Source organism: Panthera uncia, chromosome C2 (assembly GCF_023721935.1).
Source record: "Panthera uncia isolate 11264 chromosome C2, Puncia_PCG_1.0, whole genome shotgun sequence".
Lineage (NCBI taxonomy): Eukaryota > Metazoa > Chordata > Mammalia > Carnivora > Felidae > Panthera > Panthera uncia.
The window spans coordinates 90,451,413-90,476,429 of record NC_064810.1 but is presented as its reverse complement, the minus strand read 5'-3'; the positions used below and the strand labels follow the sequence as shown (position 1 = coordinate 90,476,429).

At 35.1% G+C, this 25,017-nt stretch overlaps 1 protein-coding gene across 8 annotated transcripts in view; it reads left to right on the top strand.

Moving 5' to 3' along the window:
• Positions 1-25,017, top strand: part of NLGN1 (neuroligin 1) — a 574,247-nt gene that overhangs the window by 171,093 nt on the left and 378,137 nt on the right. The window contains exon 4 of one of the 8 annotated variants that reach the window (XM_049628557.1): positions 18,561-18,566. The exons of the other annotated variants lie outside the window; for them this stretch is intronic. Coding sequence (XP_049484514.1) covers positions 18,561-18,566 — 6 coding nt within the window. The remainder of the gene's footprint in view (positions 1-18,560; positions 18,567-25,017) is intronic. 8 annotated transcript variants of the gene reach the window in all.

Here is a 25,017-nt window from a genome sequence, read left to right as displayed (position 1 = left end):
CACTTCATGTTCTTTAAATATAAGAACAAAAGTAGAATTTAGGGTTACCTGTTACAAAGAGTAATATGGGTAATTAGTTGATATGATCAAAGATTATGATATACTTATGGTTTAATAATTTACAATAGTAAATTATTCTCATGAGGTAAAAGTAATGCAAAATTATGCAATTTAATTTGCATGTCTAATACATCCTTGATATAATAACCAATTAAGATGAGTGGGCTAACATCACATTTAATGATTTATTCATTAAAATAGCAAATATTTTAAATAATAATATTCTTTAAATAAGAGCTAATCATACTATATTCTACACCAATATTCTGTGGAAATAAATGATAAGATTATAGAAACAATAAGATTTTGATAAGCTGGAAAACTTTGCATTTGGATTTTCTGGTTAATTAGACATTAGTTCAGAAATTCATTTTCTTTTAACACTTTAAAAATAATCTTTCTAGAAAATATTATTTGTTTTTCCTGTATTTTAAAAAAAAATAATGTTTATTTATTTTTGAGAGAGAGAGACAGAGTACGAGCGGGAGAGAGACAGAGAGACAGAGAGGGATACATAGAATTGGAAGCAGGACCCAGGCTCTGAGCTGCCAGCACAGAGCCTGACGTAGGGCTCAGATCCACAAACCATGAGATCATGACCTGAGCTGAAGTCAGATACTTATCCAACTAAGCCACCCAGGCACCCCTTGTTCTGTCTTAATGAGTACACTGTATTGAATGCAGACAGAACATTTGGTTTTGTTTTTATTTTTCCCTTTATATTAGGATCAGCATCCTGAGTATCAATTTAAATTACAGTATATGGTGCCTGTAAATATATATAAAGAGAAGAGATTCACTAAAGTCTTTAGAATATTTGTTACCCTGCCCCCCCCCTTATTTATTTAAGAAACTGAGTTCTGAAATGTGTCAAACCGTGGACAGCGACTTCAGGTATAAAGATGAATTTGGCATGATCTCTCCTTCATATGCTCAAAATCTACTGGAGAAACCAGATAAGCATCACAGAAACTGAAAGCAGTGTGACAGGGATGATTAATGTGGTTTGAACTTGCTATTATGGGGCATAAGATAAATCTGCAAAAATTATAAAATTAAGCTGATTTAATTTCAGTTAAAGAGATTTTGATAAGATTGGTCAGCTCTGTAGATCCCAAGCACTAGGTAACAGACCTTAGGGATGAGTGGCAGAATATGGAGTAAAATAATGAAAAATGTTTTACTAATTATCTCTCATCAATTACTATTTTTTCAAGATTATATAAAATGTTCATAATTTGACTCTTCATTTTATAACTTCCTTAAAGTATTTTTTCATTTCTGTCAGTTCTTATTTTTGATAAAAAGTGTTATCCATTTACCTACAAGGTCTCTGAGTCAGGGTATTAAAACACATGAATAGAATTTCAAAAATGCATGCATAAAAAGCAACACATTTTCTAGACAGCTTTCCATGGAATATATCATTTGTTATTTGAAAAGTCCATATTTAAACTTAAGGTTGACACTTTGTCCTTAATTCACGCTGCAGTGCTTCTAACTTCCCTACATAATAATGTGAGTTAAAGAATGTATTAATACAATTGCTACTGCTGTCACTTGGTTCATATATTTAGTGATGATTCTTACATGTTTCTCTCTGGATACATAAACACATGCATGTATGTCCATGTATATGCTTACTGGGCTCACGAATGAGCTAAAATGTTACACTTAGGTCTAAAATGTGAATCTAAAATCAGACTCAATAGTTTATCTGCTGAAATCATTTATATGATAAGTGAAAATAACTGGAAGACTTTAAAGGTTCAGAGAATGTTTCATGAAACATACACACTTTTGAATTGCCCATCAGCACCTTCAATGTCATGTACACTGGTCATCCAGACAGTGGCATGTGTCTTGCTAATCCAACCAGAATGTCATTCTGAGTGGCTATTTTATTGATGAGGTAAAATTCCAATACATTTATCCCTGTAGTTTAAGCTTCCCACTAGCATTATAATTAATTGGAGAAATTAAATATTCATTTAAAGAGTCAATAAAGATTTGGGCACAAATAAAGTCGAAGTTTCAATGAATGATCTAAGAGAAGCAGACATTTAAAGGTATGCATAGAGTATTTGCTTGATTTGTCCCAAGTTTAATAGCAAGTTTAAATTATTTTTTTTAAGTTTTTATTTATTTTTGAGAGAGAGAGAGAGAGAGACAGAGCTCCAGAGGGGGAAGGACAGAGAGAGAGGGAGACAGAATCTGAAGCAGGCTCCAAGCTCTGAGCTGTCAGCGAAGAGCCTAATGCAGGACTTGAACTCATGAACCACCAGATCATGACCTGAGCAGAAGTCGAAGGCTCAACCGACTGAGCTACCCAGGCACCCCAAAAATTCTAACCATATGATATTTTTAAGTGATAAAAATAATATATAGTCATGCTTTTAAAAACTACAAGCATTGAGAAGAGTGTAAGTGAAAAAGTAAAAAAAAAGTTCTATCTATTTTTCCATATGACATACTATACTCACTTTCTATTGATTGATTGATTGATTGAGAGCCAGAGAGCACAGGCGGGGGAAGGGCAGAGGGAGAGGAATAGAGAAAATCCCAAGCAGGCTCCATGCCCAGTGCAGAGCCCAATGCAGGTCATGGCTTCATCTTATGATCGTGAGATCATGGCCTAAGCTGAATTCAAGAGTTGGACACTTAAGTGACTGAGCAAAGCAGGTGCCCCCATATTATACTCACTTTCTAGAGAGTACAACTATTGGATATCCTTCCATGAAATGTCTATGTATAGTTAAGCATTTGTGTGTGTAATATTTATTGTATACAAATGGGATGATGCTTTTCATGTTATTATGAAATTTGCCCTTTTTAAAAAGTATGTATGTTAGATAACTTTAACATAATAACATGGATCCATCTAATTCATTTTATCAAGTGCACAAGACCGAATTTGTTCACCATTAAGGATGGATGAACTTTGATGGATATTTTAGTTGCCATTTTGATTTTTTGTCTTTCCTTTCTTGGGACTAAATGACTAAATTGTTATCAAGTCCAATTATTCATTTCTGGATCTGAGGATAGGTTAGGATGGTTTCCATGAAAAACATTAGATCAAACATGAGCAACAGAGTTGCCACCACTTGTTAGTGATGTAACTTTGGATAGGATGGGTTATCTTCCAATGTTTCTATGATTAGATTTACAAAATGTATATATTTCTAAAACAGGAACATCAGCCCTTGACTTACAACGTGGTTAGAATAAGTGAAGCAATATATGTTGAAGTATTTTTTTAAAAAATGAAATCTTAAAAATGGAATGTAGATTTAGCATCCATACTCTTAGTAGAGTCATAAAATAAACTATTAGCTCAAACCTGGGCAGTATTTGTTATGTGACTTGGTTATGGACAAAGAACTTAAGGTAATTTTATTTTAGACTTAACTTGATCTGAGATTTAAGGGAAGTTTGAAATTTCACTGGGCAACAGGCAGGACGTAGAATAGGAGAATCTACCTCTCTTTGCTACTTACTGTGTTACTGTGAACTGTGAACTCCACAAAAGCAATTCTGTTAGAAAGGCTTCTGAAGTTTTTAGTTACCTTTGCGGATTGTTATCTACTGTGTATTTTGGATAGGGAGGAATAAGGCAAATCAGACATAGATCTAACTGTATTTCCATGGACAGTTGGGGAAGATGGGGTGTTGAAAGAGCTCACTAGGATAAAGTACATACAACACCTAACAACATTCCTGACAGGATTCTAGTCACTAAAATGTTAATTCCCTGAAATAATATAGATAAGCGAATTAATTAGACTGTAGTAAAGACAACGGATAATGGAATTATAGTAAAAAAAATTCTCAACCAGATACTTTGTTTTACTGTAATACCATAAAAAATTACTCTAAGAAAAAACTGAGTTTGTGTGTACGTGTATGGGTTTTTGTCTTGGTAAGTTTACAACTTAAAATGGTAGTTTGAGCACTGCATATTTTCAGGACGTTCAGGTCCTGCTAGGAGCTCCTATTTTATGAATGTTTGTATTGTATGGATTTTTGCTCCTGGGAGTAAAAAGTAAAATAACTGTAGACATTTTATCTATTTGTTTCATGGCTCAGGCAGCCCTTGGGAGGTTAAGAAAGGGAACACGTGTGGCCAGACGGCTTTTACTGTGTGCTCAAAGTTCGCCTTGACCCTTCTCTTTGCATTATTCCTCACCACCCATGAAATAAAATTGGTGTGGGAATTTTTCCATATAGCCTTGTATCATTTTACCAAGCTTCATTTTTTCCCCTTTGGTTTAAGTATTCACAACTAATTAGATTCTTTAAAAAAAAAATCTGAAATCACTGTGCAGCTATAAAAAAAAAGATGAGGAAGTTTTTCGTATACTGATATAGAAAGATCTCCCGGATATACGGTTAAGTAAAAAAAAGAAAGGGGCAAAACAGTGAATTTAGAATGTTATCCTTTATGTAAAAAAGAGAAGAAATAAAAATACATATAGTTTATAACTACTGTGTCTATATAAATAATCTCCTCGAATTTGCATAGAGAATATGGAAAGGACACACACAAAATGGAAGAGTGCTTACCTACAGGATCAAGGATGAGGCAGGAACAGGAGAGCTAAGGGTAGGTGAGATGGACCATGACTTTTCAGTATCCCTTCGTATTTATTGAATGATTTTTTAACTTTGTGAATGAATTATCTATTCAAACGATGTGATTATATGAAAAAAAAAAACTGTTTTCAATCCATAGTGAAGGTAGCAAAACACACTGGAAACAGCATAGACTATAAACCTGAGGGGCATGAAGGTTTGTGGCACATTTGCCACTGTTGCCTAGAACTTCGGACAGGTCTCTGAGACTCAATCTCCCTGGCTTCAGTGTTCGCACCTGCTACAGATGAAGAGGTTACAGTAAATGATCTCATACCTTAGATGTCATTATGAGTTATATTTTAATTGATCTAAGATTGTGCATAATCTGGAGCTACTGGATTAGTGCCATAGGCCACGGAAGGCATGGAAACATATGTTCTAATATATTTTCCATCCAAAATGTTGTCATAGTATTTCTTAGACGAGATCCATTTTATACCGTTCTTCTAGCTATATTTTTTAAAGGTAGGAACGTTGCATGAAATAATCTCTCTTAAAATTGTTTAATTGTATAGCAGGTTTCCTTAGAGGAATTTAACTTTTCAACAAAATTTAGCCTAGAAATGTGCCCTGATAAGAGTCATAAAATTATGGAGCACCAACTATGTGCTAGATAATGTGCTAGAAACTTTACATCTGTAATTTTCACAGCAATCCTACAAAAAGGTGCTTTTTTATCATAATTTTTACTTGAGGAAATAATGCTTAGAGACATTTAGGTCATGGAATAGATATTCTATGTGTAAAACAGAATATATTAGGAAAGGTAAGAAAGATGACTATTAACATCTCTCTGTGGAATACGTTAGCAGTAGCTCTGTCTGGAGGCAATAAAAGACTAGATAATTTCCTTGAGTCTTTTCATTGACAGACTGGGCTTGAGAGAGGGTATATATCATGGGAGCTTCTCGTCTGCCTAGTCTCCCACAGGGCATGCTCAACAGAGAGACATATAGAGAAAAGAGGACACATTGAGATGCTCAGAGGTGCCCACATAAAGGGGAGCAAGCTTGCAAGAAAAACACGCATACAGGCCATACCCAGAGGCGCAAAAAGGAAGAGAGGGAGAGACACATAGAGATGGATATATGTAAAAACAATAACATGTGCCCTCAGAAACACAGAGGCAGAGACAACCACTGTAAACCTTCCAACACCGTGAGATGATCAGGGAGGCATACAAAGAGAAATACACAAAAGTACAGATAGAATGGGACACAAGGTGTCAACGACACTCAGAAGCAGAAGAAGTCTTCTAAATGGAGACACAAAGCACATATACAACAGAGAGGAGAAAAAGCACACACTTGGTCAGAGAGATACACAAGGCAGAACAAAGTATGCAAATAAGCAGCAAGATGTAATTGGGAAGATCTCATATATTCAGACAAAGTGAATGACACGTAACCCCATAGGAATGAAATGTGCGCCTAACTAGACAGGAAAATTCACACACATTTATACACAAAGAAATACACACACAAGGGTAGATGTGACATCCATGCATGGAGAGAGACACACACAGAGAAATAAGCAGAGACTTAGTTACTCATAGCTTGAAGACAAAAAGAATAAGACTTTAATTCTCACTATAATAATTCAAAAGCTTCCTAGCTTCCCTGGCTCCTGCACTGGGGGGGGGGGGGGGGGGGTAGGGGTAGGGGATGGAGGGGGGGCCCCAACGATGGTGCTGCCACCCTTAGATTGCTGTTCTATGTTCTTATTGTATTTTTATACTTCTGTTTATTTCATTATGTTCTAGGGAGCATATTTCCCTCACTCCTGGACATTTATACCCCTTAGATATCTCTTAAGAAATTTTACATCGTCCTTACGTTACATTCCTTAATTTTCCTAGAAGTATGTTCTGAACTACTTCAGGTTGAGCTCATTGCTTTGTCTGAAACTTATTTCTTCCTACCAGCCTTAGTTTTACTAAGGTCTGGTATGATATTACATGAGATAGTAAGGTGAGTTTTCTTAGTAATATGTGAGCCTCAAAGAATCTAAATTATTGTCAGGATTAGGTACATTTTAAACAAATATGTTGTGAAATATTTTGAGATGGAGATTATCTCTTGACTAAATTTCTAAATACTAAAGCAAAGGAATAGACACATTTAATATTTTCAATGACATATATGTGTATTATTATATATATGTATACATGTATACATTATTATATATATGTATACATATGTATACATATGTTTGTATACATGTTCATATATACACATATCTATCCATATCTACCTAATCTATATATCACCTAAAGTTTTCTAAAAAATAAAGCTTTATTTGGGAATAGACCACTCTGTTTCTTTTGGGTATTTTCTTCTCAAAGAGAAGACACCATATGAGTCAGAGAAATATTTCTAGCTGATGTGGGTCATAACTAAACATGCACACAATGTTGTCAACTTCATATATTTATGTAGATCTTTTTGTTTTATTCCTAGTGAGAGTTAAAATAAGAGTCAAAATCCCCAAATAGGAAAAGGGTCTAGATCCCAAGCTTTCCTCAAAGTGTGTTCCATAGACCTCATTCATCATTCCATTGCTGAACTCTGGACTGAACCCTGATCAATCTCAAAGGGAAGGGGAGTAGGAATTGTCACTTTTAATAAGATCCCTGGGCATCTTTTATGTACACTCATATAGGAGAAGCACTGTCTAGAGAACTGAATTTTATTGATTTTCCTACAGGGATTAATCTGAAAGATATGTTCAAATACAAAGGGAGAGTCATGTGAGGGAAGGATTCCACCTGAGAATTTTGTACAATGTAATTGTCCTGAATATTTCTATCTATTCATTTTTTTTTTCTTTTCCTTTTGTTTTTAACACAGAACCATTTTGGTCTTTTTTTGCACCCTGTTCTCTTAGGAGTTTTCTCTTTGCCCTTCTGCTTAAAAAAAAAAAAAGATCTACAGAAGCACCTGGGTGGCTCAGTGGGTTAAGCATCTGACTTTGGCTCAGGTCATGATCTCAAGGTTCCTGAGTTCAAGCCCTTCGTCGGGCTCTGTGCTAACAGCTCAGAGCCTGGGGCCTGCTTCGGATTCTGTCTCCCTCTCTCTCTGCTCCTCCCCCCACTCGCACTCTGTCTGTCTGTCTCTCTTTCTCAAAAATAAATAAACATAAAAAATTTAAAAAAAAGAAATGTCTACAATAATTAAGCTGACTGCAGAAGAAAATTTCTACTCCATTTCAGCAAAGTAATGTTGGAAATCATTCATTCTCAGTGAAAAATTATGTTTAGGTGAATATAAAAGATAAATGAACCCTAATTATAAACAATTAAAACATTTGATACTATTTCTTAACATGAACCAGAAGAGTTGAGTTTACTACTAAATAAATATAGATGCATCCATATTTAAAGGAAAAAAAATACATAGGAATGGTAACTTAGAAAACACATATTGAGGTGGCTCTTCTCTTATAAGAGAAATTTATTTATCCAAATAATTCACTACAGGGTGCCAACACTAAGCCTTTCTTAGTGTATTCCAAATTTACAAACATTGATTCATGTGCAAATTTCTGAAACACATCTCTTGCCTAAAGTCAATTGCATATTTTTTATTGCTTTAAATTTTAATACAGCTATTTCTAGATTTCTATATTAAAATAAAAATTCTGTGATATTCAAGAAGTGGCTATTTACCTAAATGTGAAATATTTTAACAAATCAAATGTGATCTCTATATATTTGGAAAAAGTGCCTTCATTGTAAAAATACTAGCAACTAAACTCAAAAGCTTTTATATTGATATAAGTAAATATATTTTCTTCAAAGGCAATCTTGACTGCCAATAGCAAAATATTAGTATTAGATATGTTATCTTTGATAAATATTATTATTCTGGACCATCTTACAAAAAGTATCTTCATCTGAAGCATTTTAATAGCTTAAAGGAAGAACGAAAATGTAGCAAAGGAGAAATCAATAAAACATGGAGCCTCTTATCCCATATTGATTCTTGTAATCCAGCAACCATTAAATACTTGAGAGATAAACCCCTTTTAAGATGGCATGTTTATATTTTGAAGATCAAATACCTTAATTTTGCTCATGGGTTTCCCAAAACACAATCATGCCCAATATAGAATGTAAGCTTTCGGTGGCCATGTTTCCTATTGCAGATGTTCTTAAACTGAGCATCTTAAATGCACATTGTGAGTGGAGTCACCCGCAAGCAATTATTTCTTGCAGTGCTGGCATACATAACCACATTTAAACAGTACTACAAATTATGAAAACAAATCTAGAATATCAAAGTTGATAAATAATAGAATTAGAAAAAATACTTTAATATTCACATAATTTAAAGTATAATTCTACCCAGAATATCACTTTTGCCTTTCTATAAAAATTCTTGGTGTTTCAACTGGATAAAGTATTAAGAATTCTAGCTTGTCCTAAACCTGTCAACTCTTTCCTTAATGACTATTATTACAATGGAAATAGAGAACTGTTATGGCATTTTGCTTTCAAATTTTCTGCACTTTTTTCCCCTAATACTACAAATTCAGACCTGATATTGTGCCAAAAAAGAAAGTCTCTTTAAAATTCTCATTAGCAGATAATCAATTTCAAACCTGTAGTGACTAAATATTAAACATATTATTAATTAGATTCAGAGCCTTCACTTTTTTAAAGACACCAGAAAATACCCATTTTTTCCTCTTGTAAAATGACAATTAATCTAGTTTTCTAAATGTTGTATTTACTGTGTTTTAATACGAATTCTTAATATGCATTGTGTCCTTAAAATATGCCAGACACTGTTCTAAGCGCTACATATATATTACCACCTCTAGTCTCAGATGCAATGCTATGAGCTTGGTGTTATTTCTATCCTCAGTTTACAGTTGGGCAAACTGAGGTGTGGAGTTGTCAAATGACTTTCGAGAAGTCTGACAGTGGGTAGGTTGATGGAATCAGAAAATCTGATTCCAGAACCTGTGGTTTTGATAGGCACATAGGGAAGCAAGAGGATTTTAATTAAAAAAAAATGTTTACATGTATATATGGACTTTTTTCTTTAAGATAGTGTAGATACTCTTCTTTTGAATACATGATGCAGCCAGTCCTTTGTGTCAGTCATGACCTTTGTAATGAGCAGTCCCCACTATTTCCACTTGTTCAGAGCCAATAATGTAAAGCTTTCATATTACATATGATAAGCCTTTTGCCATGTGTTCACAAACACCACGTGATTTGATTTACAACGATTGCATGAGGTGGCTAGACGATATTGTCTTCCTTTTGACAGCTAAAGGAAGGCTCAGAGACATGAAGTGACTTGAACAATATCATATAGCTCATCTTGGACTCTTTTACCAGAGAACTTGGCAGCTGGCATTCTAAAATGAGCCATCTCATGCTGTTGGGGCCTCTGGTTACTGTGGGAGAGACTGCCTCACAGCTTCACCATCTGGGCCCTAGTATGCCTAGGGTCCACACCCCTGGGACTAAGTAACAAACCCAGGTTCAACTTTGATGTTCTCCATTTGAATAAACATTTCTTGCCTTTTTCTAGACTGTCTTGCTCCCATGAAGTGAATTCCATCCTGCCTACCCAGTGTTTCTGTTAGGGATAAGCCATTCATAAGACTTGGTCCTTCTGCACAGCATAGTACTCACATGTCATCTTATTTTATTTTATTTTATTTTATTTTATTTTATTTTATTAATTCTGTATACACAACCCTGCTTCTTTTTTCTCACACCATAAAAGAGTTTCCCAACACATCTAATTTTGCACTTCCCCACATTTTAAAGTTTCATTTCTTTTTCTCTTCATCATTTCAATGAAACTAATGTCATGCAATAAGTTAACAGTAAAGTTTACTCTGAGCAGAGATCCAAATATGTATATATTATGAGTAGATATCATGAGATACATAGCTACATATAGATACATAACTATGTGTGTATATGTGTGTGCATATATATGTATATATATATATATATATATATATATATATACACATATGTATGGATATCCCATTGAGACAGTCTTAGTTTTAACTGCTATTCTATTAATCTCCCTGAAAGCAGTTTTGTGACACTTTTATGATACCCTTTGGAAGCACAGAAGAAGCCTAATTGTGTGAATTCCAGAATAATACAGAACTTGTCCTGCATCCTGGCATCCCTACTTATTAGATGGAAGATATTGGAAAAATACATAATTTTTCTAAGCCCCAAATTCCCCTCCCAGTCCACCCACAGATGGAATAATAAGAATCCTGGGATTTGGAATAGTTGTGAGGACCCAATAAGATAATTCTTGTGGAGTAGTTAACATAGCATCAGGTTTTTTGAACAGTTCATTAATTTCTATTAAATGAAGATAATCACTACCCATCTCATAACAATAGGTAACACTTTGCTTCACCATTTACAGTGTATTGAGTAAGCAATTTGGTACATTGACTAATTTAGTTCTTACAGTAACTCCATAAGTAGGTACCATTATTAATTATACTTATTTTACAAATGAGGAAATGAAGACAGAGAAATTAGCATCACAGAGCTTATAATAACTACAGACAGGATTTGAAACCGGGTAGCATAGTTTTAGAAACTGTAATTTTAATTATTGTGTCCCATTCTTTGGCATGACCTTATAATTAAAAATATGTGAAAATCCATTATATGTTAGATGTGTAAAAGTAGATGCTCAATTATTGACTCATTGAGAAAATTTCTTTCTACCACAGTCATTGTAAAAATCTGGAGCTATGTATAACTTTCAGGAAAACTGCTCCTGGCAGGTATTACCAAGAGGTACTTTGACATAATCTTCCTGGAGGTCACTGGTGGAAAATAATGTTTATACAGTCAACTATTGCCACACACCTTCTAGGATGCTTGGTGCTCAGTAGACTTCATAAAGCTTACATACTATTACCATCTGAGGAATATTCTGGTAAATTCGTGTCAGTACTTTTAGGTGAGTGTAAGATACCATAACCATCTTTTGCCAGTATATTCTGTTGATAGATTATTTGGGGAGAATGATGCAATATTAGACTCTAATTAGATGTTTGTAGATTAAGCAATGGAAGACTGGGTCAATTCTGTAAGTTCAGTGGAAATAGTTGTCATATGTGTATATTAGACATTAGTACATCTTAAATACAATTTAATCTCGCATTTAGATAATTCAGTGATAATTATCATTATTATTATAGTGTCTTTATAAATTAGACACTATACTAGGTATTTCATATCCATGATCTTGAATCCTTTTGATAGTCCTGGTAGGTGGATATTGTCCAAGTTTACATTTAAAGAAACTGAGTACTACAGAGGTTAAGAAAGTTACAAAAATCACACAGCTAGTAGACAGCTGAGTGGGAACAACCTAATTCCAAAGTCCTTTTTCTTGGGGCGCCTGGTTGTCTCAGTCGGTTGAGCATCTGACTTCACTCAGGTCATGTTCTCGCGGTCTGTGAGCCTGAGCCCTGCGTTGAGCTCTGTGCTGACAGCTCAGAGCCTGGAGACTGTTTCAGATTCTGTGTCTCCCTCTCTCTCTGACCCTCCCCCTCTCATGGTCTGTCTCTCTCTCTGTCAAAAATAAATAAAACACTAAAGTCCTTTTTCTTTAGCATATATTACAATGGGAGACATATGTGTGAGTGTAGGGGTGTGTGTGCACAGGCACACAGGTGCGTATGTGTTCAGCATTTGATTTGAGACAATAAATAAAAGAAACATGGAGGGCAAACAAAAATTTAACTGTACTTCTCTGCATTAAGCCCTTTAGTAGGCACTTTGAATTATATCATAACAATATTGAGGATGGGGTGGCACTGTGTTCCTAAGATGCTATGGACTTAAAAAAAAATGTCCAGGATTACACCACTAGCACATGAAAGAGCCACTATCCAAACCTGTGTGTGTATATATACAATTATATGCGTGTGTGTGTGTATATATTTATGTATCTGTTTCCAAACCCATTAGAACACAGTCACAATACCACGTACTATTTTTTTTTAATGTTTATTTATTTTTGAGAGAGAGAGGGAGAGAAAACGAGCAGGGGAGAGAGGCGGTAGGGACAGAGGATCTGAAGCAGGCTCTGTGCTGACAGCAGAGAGCCCTATGTGGAGCTCAAAATCACAAACCATGAGATCATAACTTGAGCCAAAGTTGGACACTTAACCACCTGAGCCACCCAGGTGCCTCTCAAGTAGTATTAATATATATTTTAGGAAATGTATTAGAGTCACAGACTACTAGGTTTGAAAATGTCTTTGAAAGTAATCCAGAGGGAATATTAAAATGCTAACATTACCTAGTTAGAAGGGATATCAGTCGATAGCACTATAGGTCGGTGATGGGAGCCCCTGCTATACCAAACATTAACCCTTTAGTTTCTTAATTATGCTACAGTTAGGGGATCTGAGGAATGCTTTGAGCTAAAGCATCTTAGGTGCTAGAGTACAGGGACTTCAAGAGTTCTGGACAGTAGTCATTTAGCCTGTACAGAGCATTTCACTATTTCATTGGCCTGTGGGCCATACATCCCCTAGCTATTGTTTTTCTTCTAAGTCAAGTGGATTATTTTTTTTCACACTGTATTCATTCTACACATCACTCAGTTTAATAATACTGGGAAATTGTACCTCTTAACTGATTTTACTTATTTGGTTTAAACTCTATGATCTTTGTCCTTCCAAATCTGTTGGTTTGTTTTAATTTTTTTTTTTGTTTTTTTTCCTTTTAAAGAAAGGAAAATATTTCTATAAATATTTATTTGTATTTAAAGTTTGACCTCACTGACATCTAAATACATGTTGGTTGGAGGAGTACTAAAGGCTTCATAGTTATAATAATGGTCTGCCTGTTGATTTGTGGTTTATTTAAAAGGTATCTATGCTACATCCAATACCTCAACACCCAATTTTTTTTTCCTTTTCTCTGCTTATCTTTTATTGCCGTGTGACTTACTATAAAGAAGTGATAGGAAACCTGAGATCTAGACTGAGCTCTGCTTTTAATTAGTTTTGAGGCTTGTGCATAATCAGTTAATGGTTGTTTGTTTGTTTGTTTGTTTGAGGACTTGTTAAATGAGAGAGTTTGGTAGTCAGTAGGGTCCTTTCCAGCGTTAGCATCCTATGAGTCTGGGCATATAATTACTAGATTCACAAGTGGGTTTTATATATATATATATATATATATATATATATAAAATGTAAGCTTATCATTTATTGTATCAGGCAAGAGGGAGCACAGGACTGTGTCCCCAAAAGACTCCTGATTGCCTGGTAAGAGAGAATCAATCCATGTCTAATAGAATGCATGAGGTGGAAAGAGTGAAATAACTTCACTGAGGACAAGAGATATTTAGCCAGGAGGGACATGTGTGAGACTAGAAATTGTCAAGAAGTCACTTCAGGGGAACATACACTCACAGTTAATCTACCTCTTTTGGGACTTCAACAGTAGAGGTCTTGTCTTTACTGACTTATTTCCCAGTGAGCACCACTCAGAAAATAGATCTTAAAAATTACTGGCTCAACTGGGTGTTGTATGTAAGTGATGAATCATGCAAATCTACTCCCGAAGCCAAGAACACACTGTATATGCTGTGTGTTAGCTAACCTGACAATAAATTATATTAAAAGAGAGAAGAGAAGAGAAGAGAAGAGAAGAGAAGAGAAGAGAAGAGAGAAGAAGGAAGAAGGAAGAAGGAAGAAGGAAGAAGGAAGAAGGAAGAAGGGAGGGAACAGAGTGTTAGCAAAAATACTAGTAAATATGTGAAAACTAAGAAAAAAGATTACTGTCTCAATTTATTTATTTCACTTATGGAGATAAAACTTAGTAATGTCCAGGAATTAAGGTATTTTCACAGTCAGGTCTTGCTGAGCAATATAGAACTATCTCTAGTTCGTATCCTGGAGACAACAGTTCAGGCCAAACCATACAATAGTACCCCTTTTTTTTTCAATGTGAAAACAAATTTTACATGGGATATTAGAGGAGATTCCCTATGCTCATCATCCTTCTTTCCTCCTCTGTGGTGAGTTGATTAGAACTTTAAGGAATCAACTCTATGAGACAAAACACACAAGATGTGAATGTGAGATCATTTGTGCAACAATGACAAGACTCACAATGGAAAAAGATGTATTTTTTTTTCTCACATATTTACCTTTGTGTGTGTTTATGACAGGACATTTAAGCTGTACTCCTGAGCAAATTTCAATTATACAATATAGTGTTATCAACTATGGTAACCATGTTAAGAATTTCAGACTTTACCTATTTTATAACTGAAAGTTTTTACCTTTCACTCTAAACGTCTTCCTATTTCACCCACTCTCCAGCCCCTGACAATCATTTTTCTACTATTTCCATGAATTTGACTTTTATTTCCTTATTTGTAACTCTTTTTAGATTCCACATATAAGTGATACCATGCAGTATTTGTTTGTTAGTTTGTTTTTCTGTCTAGCTTATTTCACTTAGCATAATGCCCTCCAGGTATATCCGTGTTACTAAAAATGAAAGAACTTTAAGTTTGAATAGTATTCCGTTGTGTATATATACTCCACATTTTCTTTATCCATTCATCTGCCTATGGACAGTTAGGTTTTTCCATACCTTGGCTATTGTGAACAATGCTGCTGTGAACATGGGGGGTGCAAATATCTCTTAGAGGTAATGATTTCATCTCCTTTGGTTATATAGCCAGAGTGGGACTGCTAAATCTATCATAGTTCAATTTTTAACTTCTTGAGAAATCTCCATACTGTTTTCCACACCAGTTTACATCCCTATGAACAGTGTACAGGGGTTTCCTTTCCTCCACGTTCTTGCCAGCATTTATTTCTTATCTTTTGTTAACACATTCTAACAGAGGTGAGATGATAATCTCAGGGTTTTGATTTGCACTTCCCTAATGAGTATGGATGTTGGGCACCTTTTCATGTACCTATTGGTCATATAGAGGTCTTCTTTGGGGAAAAAAATATGCCTATTCAGGTTCTGAATTTTTTCATTGGGTTGTTTGAGGTTTTTTGTGTTGTGTTTGTATGTTGGTGTGTGTGTGTGTGTGTGTGTGTGTGTGTGCGCGCGCGCATGTGCGTGTGTTGTTTTTGTTTTTGATATGGAGTTGTATGAATTTATTGTATATTTTATTAACTCCTCATTGGATATGTGGTTTGAAACTGTTTCTTCCTGTTCCATAGTTTGCCTTTTCATTTTGTTGATGTTTTCTGTGGTGTGTAGGAGTTTTTCAGTTTAATGTAGTCCCTTTATTTTTGTTTTTGTTGCCTTTGCTTTTGGTATCAAAGCCAAAAAAATATTACCAGGGCCAGTGTCAAGGAGCTCACTTGTTACTAGGTTTTTTTCTAGGAGTTTTATGATTTCATGTCTTACATTCAAGTCTTTAATACATTTTGAGATTACTTTTTGTACGGGGGTCTAGTTTCATTCTTTTACATGTGGCTGTTCAGTTTCCTCAGCACCATTATTGAAGAGACTATCGTTTCCCTATTTTATATTCTTGGCTTCTTTGTTGAAAATTGATTGACCATATGCTTAGGTATATTTCTGGGGTCTCTATTCTGTTCTGTTGATCTGTGTGTCTGCTTTTTATACCAATATCATACTGATTTGATTACTATAGCTTTGTAATACAGTTTAAAATGAGGAAGTGAGATGCCTCCAGCTTTGTTGTTTTCTCTCAGTAGTGCTTGGGCTATTTGTGTGTTCTGTGGTTTCATACAAATTTTAGGATTGTTGGCTCTATTTCTGTGAAAAGCACCCTTGGAATTTTAAGAGAGATTGCATTGCATCTGTAGATCATTTTGAATAATATAGACATTTTAACATTATTATTCTTTCAATTTATGAACATGGAATATCTTTTCACCTATTTATGTCCTCTTCAGTTTCTTTCATTAGTGTCTTATAGTTTTCAGTGTACAGATCTTTTGCCTTCTTAGTTAAATTTATTACTAAATATCTTACTTAACCTTTTTGATTCTATTGTGATTGAGATTTTTTTCTTAATGTTTTTTTGTATTTCATTGTTATAAAAACACCACTGATTTTTGTGTGCTGATTTTTTTCTCCTACAACTTTACTGAAATTGTCTATTAGTTCTATTAGTACTTAGGTGGAGTCTTTAGGACGTTCTAGATATTTCATGTCACCTGCAAATAGAGGTGATTTTACTTCTTTCTTACCAATTTGGATACATCTCATATCTTTTTCTTGCCTAATTGTTTTGAATAAGACTTCTAGTACTATGTTGAATAAAAGTGGTAAGAATGGGCATCATTGTCAGCATTTTACCATTAGATATGATGTTAGCTGTGCACTTATTATATATGACCTTTATTATCTGTTGAGATACATTTCCTGTATATACAATTTGTTCAGTTTTTATCATGAATAGATGTGTTTTGTCACATGCTTTTTCTGCATCTATTGAGATGATCGTATGATTTTTTAGCCTTCATTTTGTTAACATGATATGTCATATTAATTGATTTGCTAATGTTGAACCATCCTTGCATCCCACTCCATCATGATATATGAGCCTATGAATGTTTTGTTGTATCTGGTTTGCTAATATTTTGTTGAGTATTTTTGCATCTATGTTCATCAGGGATATTGACCTGTAATTTTCTTTTCTTGTAGTGTGCTCATCTGGCTTTGCTATCAGGGTAATGCTGGTAACATAAAATGAGTTTGGAAGCATTCCATCTTCTTCAGTTTGGGGAAAGACTTTGAGAAATGTTGGTATTAGTTCTTTTTTAAATGTTTGGCAGAATTCAGAAAAGATGTGTTTTGGAAAGCAGTGGAATGAAGAGATAAAATCTGGAAAGAATAAGGAGAGTCTTAAGGTTTATTCTGGGACATTTAGTCTAAAATAATAAGAAAGAAGGAGATAGTAAAAACTTTTAACACAGTGGTGAAACAATGAAAGTGGTCTTCAATGAACAGTAATCTGAACTGCATTTAAAAAAAATATTTGAAATGACTTGTTTCCATTTTGAATAAAAAAATCTTTCTGCTCATGAATTTCTAAAACATCAAAATGAGTGTTAAACTATATTTAGTTTTCATCTGTCTTGTTATAGCTATTTTAAAATTCACAGTACAAGTTTTTTGTATACGCTTTTGAGTTCCTGTTCCCTTGGAATGCTTGCAATTTTAGTCTTAGAAGGAGTTGAATGTGTATACATTTTAGCTGGTGGTGATTAAATCTTTTTCTCTTTGGGTTTGCCACTATTATTATGTACAACTTCAAAAACCTATGGTATACAAAATGGCTTGGAGACAGTCTAGAGTCTAGATGACAGTGGGAACAGCTATGAGACTACTGCAAGAATTCAGGCACGTGATCATGATGGCTACAGACAAGGCCAATAATAGAGAGCTTTGGGAGAGTGTGACAAGAATAAAATTTCTATTGGAAAATTGATGAAATCTGGGTAAGACCAGAGGGAGGAAGAGGAAATGGTTAATGACTATCTCCAGGCTTAAAGTTTGGAAGCAGAGGGAAGTTATAAGTCTGAAAGCAAAACCTGTATGGGAGATACAACTGGCCTTGAGGTGGACCTTGTGGGTATTCCTATTGTAGTGAGAAGGGGGTGAGATATCCAAGTAGAAATCACTTAAAGAATATCTGCCTTTGTATGAATATTAGAATAGTTATGATATGTTAATTCTCATTATGTTAATTCTTAGGCAACATAAATTTAACTTTAAATACATATTTAATAGAAAACTTTAAAAATATTCATAGAGGTGCCTGGGTGGCTCAGTCAGTTAAGCCAGATCATGACCTCACCATTTGTGAGTTCGAGTCCAGCTCTCAGTGCAGACACTGGTTGGGATCCTTTCTCTCCCTCTTGCTCTGTCCATGCCCACCTCTTTCTCAAAATAAATAAATAAACTGAAAAAAATAAAAATACTCATAAAATTTTAGGTGTGCTGGAGTCTTAGATTTTCCTTTTTGGTGATATTCATTTTATTTGCAAGCAGAAAATAGAGAATTATAGACTCCTTTTCATCGTCTGATTTCTTCTAATGAAACTCCTTTCATCTCATAAGAACATAATGTAGATCTCTATGTAAGATATTCTCTGCCATATTATTTGGAGTGACTTTGCCTCTTTCTGATTTTCTGTTGAAGATTCAGATAAGCCAGAATTTGTCAGTGTGTGCTTAAACCCTTTAAATGACTTTCCTTATTGCTTTTAGGGTTAAGACAAAAATCCTCTGGCTGGAGGAGCTGTGTGCTCATCCTCATCTGCCACTACTCTCTGCTCCCCATTGCCAGCCACACTGACCTCCAGGCTTCCTCTCATTGTAGGGCCTTTCTGGCTGGAATCTTCTTTCCACCCTACCTACTCATCCCCAGCCTCTTGGCTTCCTTTGTACTGAGCCAACCTTCAGTCCTCAGGCCACATTGCACTTATTCAGTGAAGACATCCTAGGCTCAGCTAGGTCGCTTTGTATAACCCCTCATAACACTAAGATTCTTTTCCTTAACACAGTCTGTGAGTATATGTTTATGTGTGTGATTATTTGACGAATGTCTATTTCTCTGACAAAATTAATTTTCATGAGGGCTAGGGTCTTGCCTGTTTTGCTCACCATGTATCCTGAGGACCTAGCATAGCACATATTTGGAAAGCCTGGATGAGTAAATACTGGAAGCCATGTGAAGGAGTTTGGGCTATTAATGCCATCCCAATCCTCAAGCCTTGCTCAGAGAGCTCTGGGCATCTGTGGCACTTGTGTCCTCACCATACTTAGGTACATCTCTGGATAATGTGTGGAAAACCAGGTCAGTGGAGAGTATATCTTCACAAAGTACTACTGGTTATACAACATACAGCCACATTACTCCAGATGAGAAGGGAGCATTATTCTGACATTCTTCATGCTATAAAATACTGCATGTGCATTTTTTAAAAATCAAACAAATATAATGTAAAAAAAATAATAAGCTTGTGCAAATTTGGTGATGCTCAGATTGTTAGCCTAGTTAAATTTCTTTTTATCTACTTAAAAAAAAATTTCCCCAGACCCTATCACTTTTGTTCTAGACAAGATTTCTTCTGACTTCAAAGTATTGTAACAAAGGTAATTTTATGAAAAAACAACTTGTTTTTCTTATAAATATGCATGAGTTCTTCTCAATGTACTGGATCCATGATTTCTCTTTCCCTTTTTCCTGGCCTTAACATCAACTTTTCTTTTCCCCAAAAGTCATGTTTTAAGCTGTGCTCTGCCTCTGAAGAACTGTCTCAGGGAATGTATTTTTTGTACATGTAGGTGTTCTCTCCTAATGCAAAAATAAAACACAGAGCATGTCTGCTACTTTTATAACCTTGTAACCTGGTCCTTTCCATAGCATACTTGAACCACAAGACTAGCCTAAACGGGCAGATTTCCTAAAAGATACTCAAACATCATACATGGCATAGTAGTAGTGCCACCAAAATTTTCGCAGGTATGGATCCTTTAGAAACTATGAATTCTCCCAAAGTTTGCCTCCAATACCTTATCACAGAAGTTTGCTTTACATTTTTATTTTATCATAATGCATATTTATGATATTGTATAAGAATGCTCTATTTTAATTGAAAAATTAAAAAATTATTTTAGCTATGATTTCTTTATATATTCATATAATTGATAGTTTAAGAAGTATAATAACCTTTAATAAATAACACTAACATCAAATTAATGAGTATTATCCCAAATCAGTTTATCTCATTCATTTCTATATTCTCAAGAGTTATGTATCATAGTTTTATAAAATCCACTAAATTTCAATAGGTAAAATGTACTACCTTTGCAATGACGCCAACTGTTGTGATATCTGATTTCTTTAAGTCATTGTATTTTAATGTTTATCAATTTAGAAAAATTCAAATACAGTAACATACTGCTCTTTTTATTTATAAAGTACTGAATTCTGGCATTGTCTTCCATAAAGAGCAGATATAATTAGATTTTTATATCTTTGATTCTAGTTTTATAAAGACTATGAACATTCCTGAAAAGATTTAAACTGCTTCCAATTGTCCCAGAATAAGTGGCAACATTTTTTTTTCTTTTCTTTTCTTTTCTTTCTTTTTTTTTTTTTTTTTCCTTTTGGCAAGCCCAAAGCAATTTAAGAAAGTACACTCTCGGTGGGAGAGCAGGAGAGCAAGCAGGTTCCTGGAGGTGGACCAGGCCCTGGGTTGTTTTGGGATTACATATTTGTTGCTTCTCTCTGGGCTGGGAGAAGCAACGACTTGTAGTGGGGTGGTCTCTAATGGGGGCTGCTTCCAATCACCTGGGGAATTCCTCCCACAGGCTGGCGGGGGGGGGGGGGGGATGTGAAACCTACCAGGTTTGTAGTGAACAGTAAAGGAGACTTTCTCCCTAGGAACAGCTGTGTCTGCAATGCTAATATATTCTTTTTTTTTTTTTTATGTTTATTTATCTTTGAGAGAGAGAGAAACAGAGCATAAGCAGGGGAGGGGCAGAGAGAGAGAAGGAGAGAGACACACAGAATCTGAAGCAGGCTCCAGGCTCTGAACTGTCAGCACAGAGCCCCACGTGGACTTGAACCCAGGAACCTTGAGATCATGACCTGAGCCAAAATCCAAGCTCAACTGCTCAACAGACTGAACCATCCAGGTGCCCCTGCAATGCAAATATATTCTAATGAGTCTAGGAGTTAGCCTGGGGTGGAAGAGGACAGTGTGTGTTCTGTACAAGTGACTCTGGGTCTGTCAGACCCAAGATCTTGGAAGTCACAAGGTTAGAATGTTGTGCCCCTGGGTGTTTAATGTGTGGCTTATTTATCACCATCCCTGCCTCCAACTCCTGTCTCTATTATTTCCCCCTCAAGGACTTGGGACTCTGCCTCTGGGTATGCTTTCTACTACTTATATCTAGCTGCTACCTAACATCTTGTCTTCTTAATGATGGCCATTTTACCAGGTGTGAGGTGATATCTCAGTGTGATTTTGATTTACATTTCCCTGATGATTCGTGATCTTTTTATGTATCAATTGGCTATTCGTAGGTCTTATTTAGAAAAATATCTTTTCAAGCCCTCTGCCCATTTTCAATCAGATTATTGGTTTTTGTTTGTTTTGTTTTGTTTTTTTTGCAGCCTTGAGTTGTATGAGTTCCTTATATAGTTTGGATATTAAGTTCTTATCAGATATATAATTTCCAAATAAATTGCAACATTCTTCAATTTCCCCATTCTGTGGAAATAGCCTTAGGCATTCCATGGAGTCAGTTTACCTCAAAGTCTGGTGGGGAAAGAATAGAGCAAGGTCGTTAGCCAGGACTCTCCATCTATCACAATTGTATTCACAGGAGCCTGGAGCTCTAAATAATCCTAAAAATTTCAAAGACTCCTTCTCTTAAGAAGGACACATTTCTCATAGCCAGCCTTCTAACTCAGGAGCTAATAATACCCTCAACCTGCTTGCCTTTTGCAGATATGTGTGACACAAAGTACAGATAATTTCTGCTAAATTGAACCCATAATGAAGGAATTTATAATCAGTTCTAATGTATTTGAGACCTAAAGTATATTAGCCCTTCATCAAAGAAAATGATAAAAAGCAGCATTAATATGGGTGGATAGTAATTATTTCGGAGCCTCATAATTATTCTCCAGTTAACTACAGAGAAATGCTGATATTTTCATTCCTTTTTTTTAAAAATAAAAAGCACTGTGGTCAGATCCTAAAATGTAAGACTGTATCATAAGTCCTTTGTAAAGGCCAGTGCTTTGAATTATGCTTATACTAATGGCAAAGGAACTATTTTGGATTTAAATGAGTTGAAAGTTCATGGTTAGGAGTTCCCTTTCCCTTCCTAGTCCTGTTGTTTCACCACTGAATCTATTTATTGCCTATAGGAGATATAAAATATAGTAATTACTCTCACTCCCTTTCAAAATGACATGAGGTCCACTTTCCTATTAACTCTAATGAGAGTTATGTGTGCATTCCTCAAAGAGGACAGATCCGATAGAGTTTCAAGGTAAAATAAATCACTTCTCCAGGTTGTAGAGGACTCATTCGCTTTATATTTTGATGCTTTAAGATACCCATTTAAACTGCTGGTATTGAAAATACACTGTTTGTAGTTTAAAAGAAGCATAAGCTGTGGTTGGATTGTTGTTAATGATTGCTATGTGTTTTCGTTGAAGGATAAATGTTTTAACCTTCTGGGGAAATCATGTTGATCAATTTATAGGAGCATGTGGTCTCTGAAATGTGGTTGTCTAATTTTCCTAAAACAATTAGTGACAATTACCTTTTACTGTATTTTCTTTCAACTAAAAAAAAATTAACATCAGTAATTATACCAAATTATGTCAGTTTAGAGAAAAGAAAAAATGAACCAGTGTTGCTGATATCCTAAAAAGAAGATAGTTTAAGGCAACAGACTGTTTTCCTTCTAGCCGTAGAATAAGGAATCTTGAGATCATGTAGGGATCTGTTTCTGTAATCCACAGTATATGTTTACTTGAGGCTTCCTCGGGGAAAGCAAGATTGAGTTTTTTATTTTGCATTCCTGGACACTCTCAGATACTTGTTCTCTGTGCCTTTAAGCATATGAGATAAAGGAACTCTATTTTTTTTGTTTTTTTCTTATAATCATTTTTGCCAAAAACTGTTATCAGCCCTCTTCTTCCCAGGGAGCCTTTAGAAAATCAGGTGTGTAAACAATTATTGATGTTAAGAAAGCCCAGTTATGCTGGAATTATGAAATTACTGCTGGAACCCATAGTGTGGTAACAATTTGATATCCTATGATAATAAGATTTTATTTAGTATTCAGTAAGTGAAATTCTTTAGTTGGGAGAACTTGACTTACTCTTTCTCTACAATAATGATGTCACCATCTACTTATGATGCTGAAGCAGTATCTATATCTGTTTTTAACTCTTCAGATTTACTACAGTAAAAGATGTTGCATACAGTGCATGTATGTAATCATTATTCTGCATCAGTTAAGAGGCGTGCAGCTTCCTGAGTAGAGAAGGTGATAATAAATAATGAAACAAAGAAGGTGGTTCAACCATTTCATCCATGAAAAAGTCATCTCATTGTATATGCAGTATCATTTCCATTGATTCCCTACTGATGCAGACCCAGAGTCAGTTAGCAACTGAGAAAACTGAGAACTCTGTCCCACATGCAAACAAGTGGGAGATCAGGTTTTAATGAAGGTTCTCTTAATAGTGCATCTTATGCAGACCTAAGAACCAGCAGTTCTGTGTGTGTGCAAAGTAGGTAAAACTGGCTGTAGAAGCTGAATGATTTCCTGAAGAAGTCATGTAAATTTCCTCGGGTACCCTAGGACGGCTTCGCCTGAATTATCCAAAAGAGGCCTGCACAAAATGAAGACAGTGACTTGATTTAATTGTTACAGGTTTTACATGTGTATCCAAATGTTAGTGAATTGATGATTCAGCAAAAAAAAATTTTTGAGCTCATATTAGTGGTTTCTTAATAGAGTCAAGAATTAAGCAAATTAAGGGGCGCCTGGGTGGCTCAGTCGGTAAACCTCCGACTTCAGCCCAGGTCATGATCTCACGGTTCGTGAGTTCAAGCCCCGCGTCGGGCTCTATGCTGACAGCTCAGAGCCTGGAGCCTGTTTCAGATTCTGTATCTCCCTCTCTCTGCCCCTCCCCTGCTCCCACTCTGTCTCTTGCTCTCTCAAAAATAAATAAACAGTAAAAAAAATTTAAAAAAACAGAATTAAGCAAATTAAGTAGTTTGGCAAAAATTGGAAAGTAGATAGTGGTTTTGGCAGCAATAAATAATGACCATTGCACTTAATCTGTGTTGTTAACCAGTAAATAAAACTGTAACTTCTATATAGCATCTTTGAAAATAGAAATGCAAAAAATCATAATTGTTGAAGTCTGTTCATTTACTGCTTAAGGTAGCTAAAGAAAAATAAAAAGTTTGAAAACATAATTTTATGAGCCTAACATTTTGTGTGATGTTTTAAAATTGGGACTATTTCAAATAAAGTTTTTGATATAGTAATTTTTAAATTTAAATTAAAAAAAACCTCTATTTTTCAGAAACATAGCATCATTGTTGCATGGACTTCCAATAACATTGAGGGTATTTTTTCCACTAAACAGGGTCATATTAAAGAAACGTAGATTTCTGTGAACTTATAGCTGAGTGTCAATTAACATAGACTTGTTTTCATCTAGGTTTTCTTTTAATGGAATGATTGCTTGCAAGAGTGACTATAAAAGTGTATCACTTAATTTATTGTGTACCCTTCTC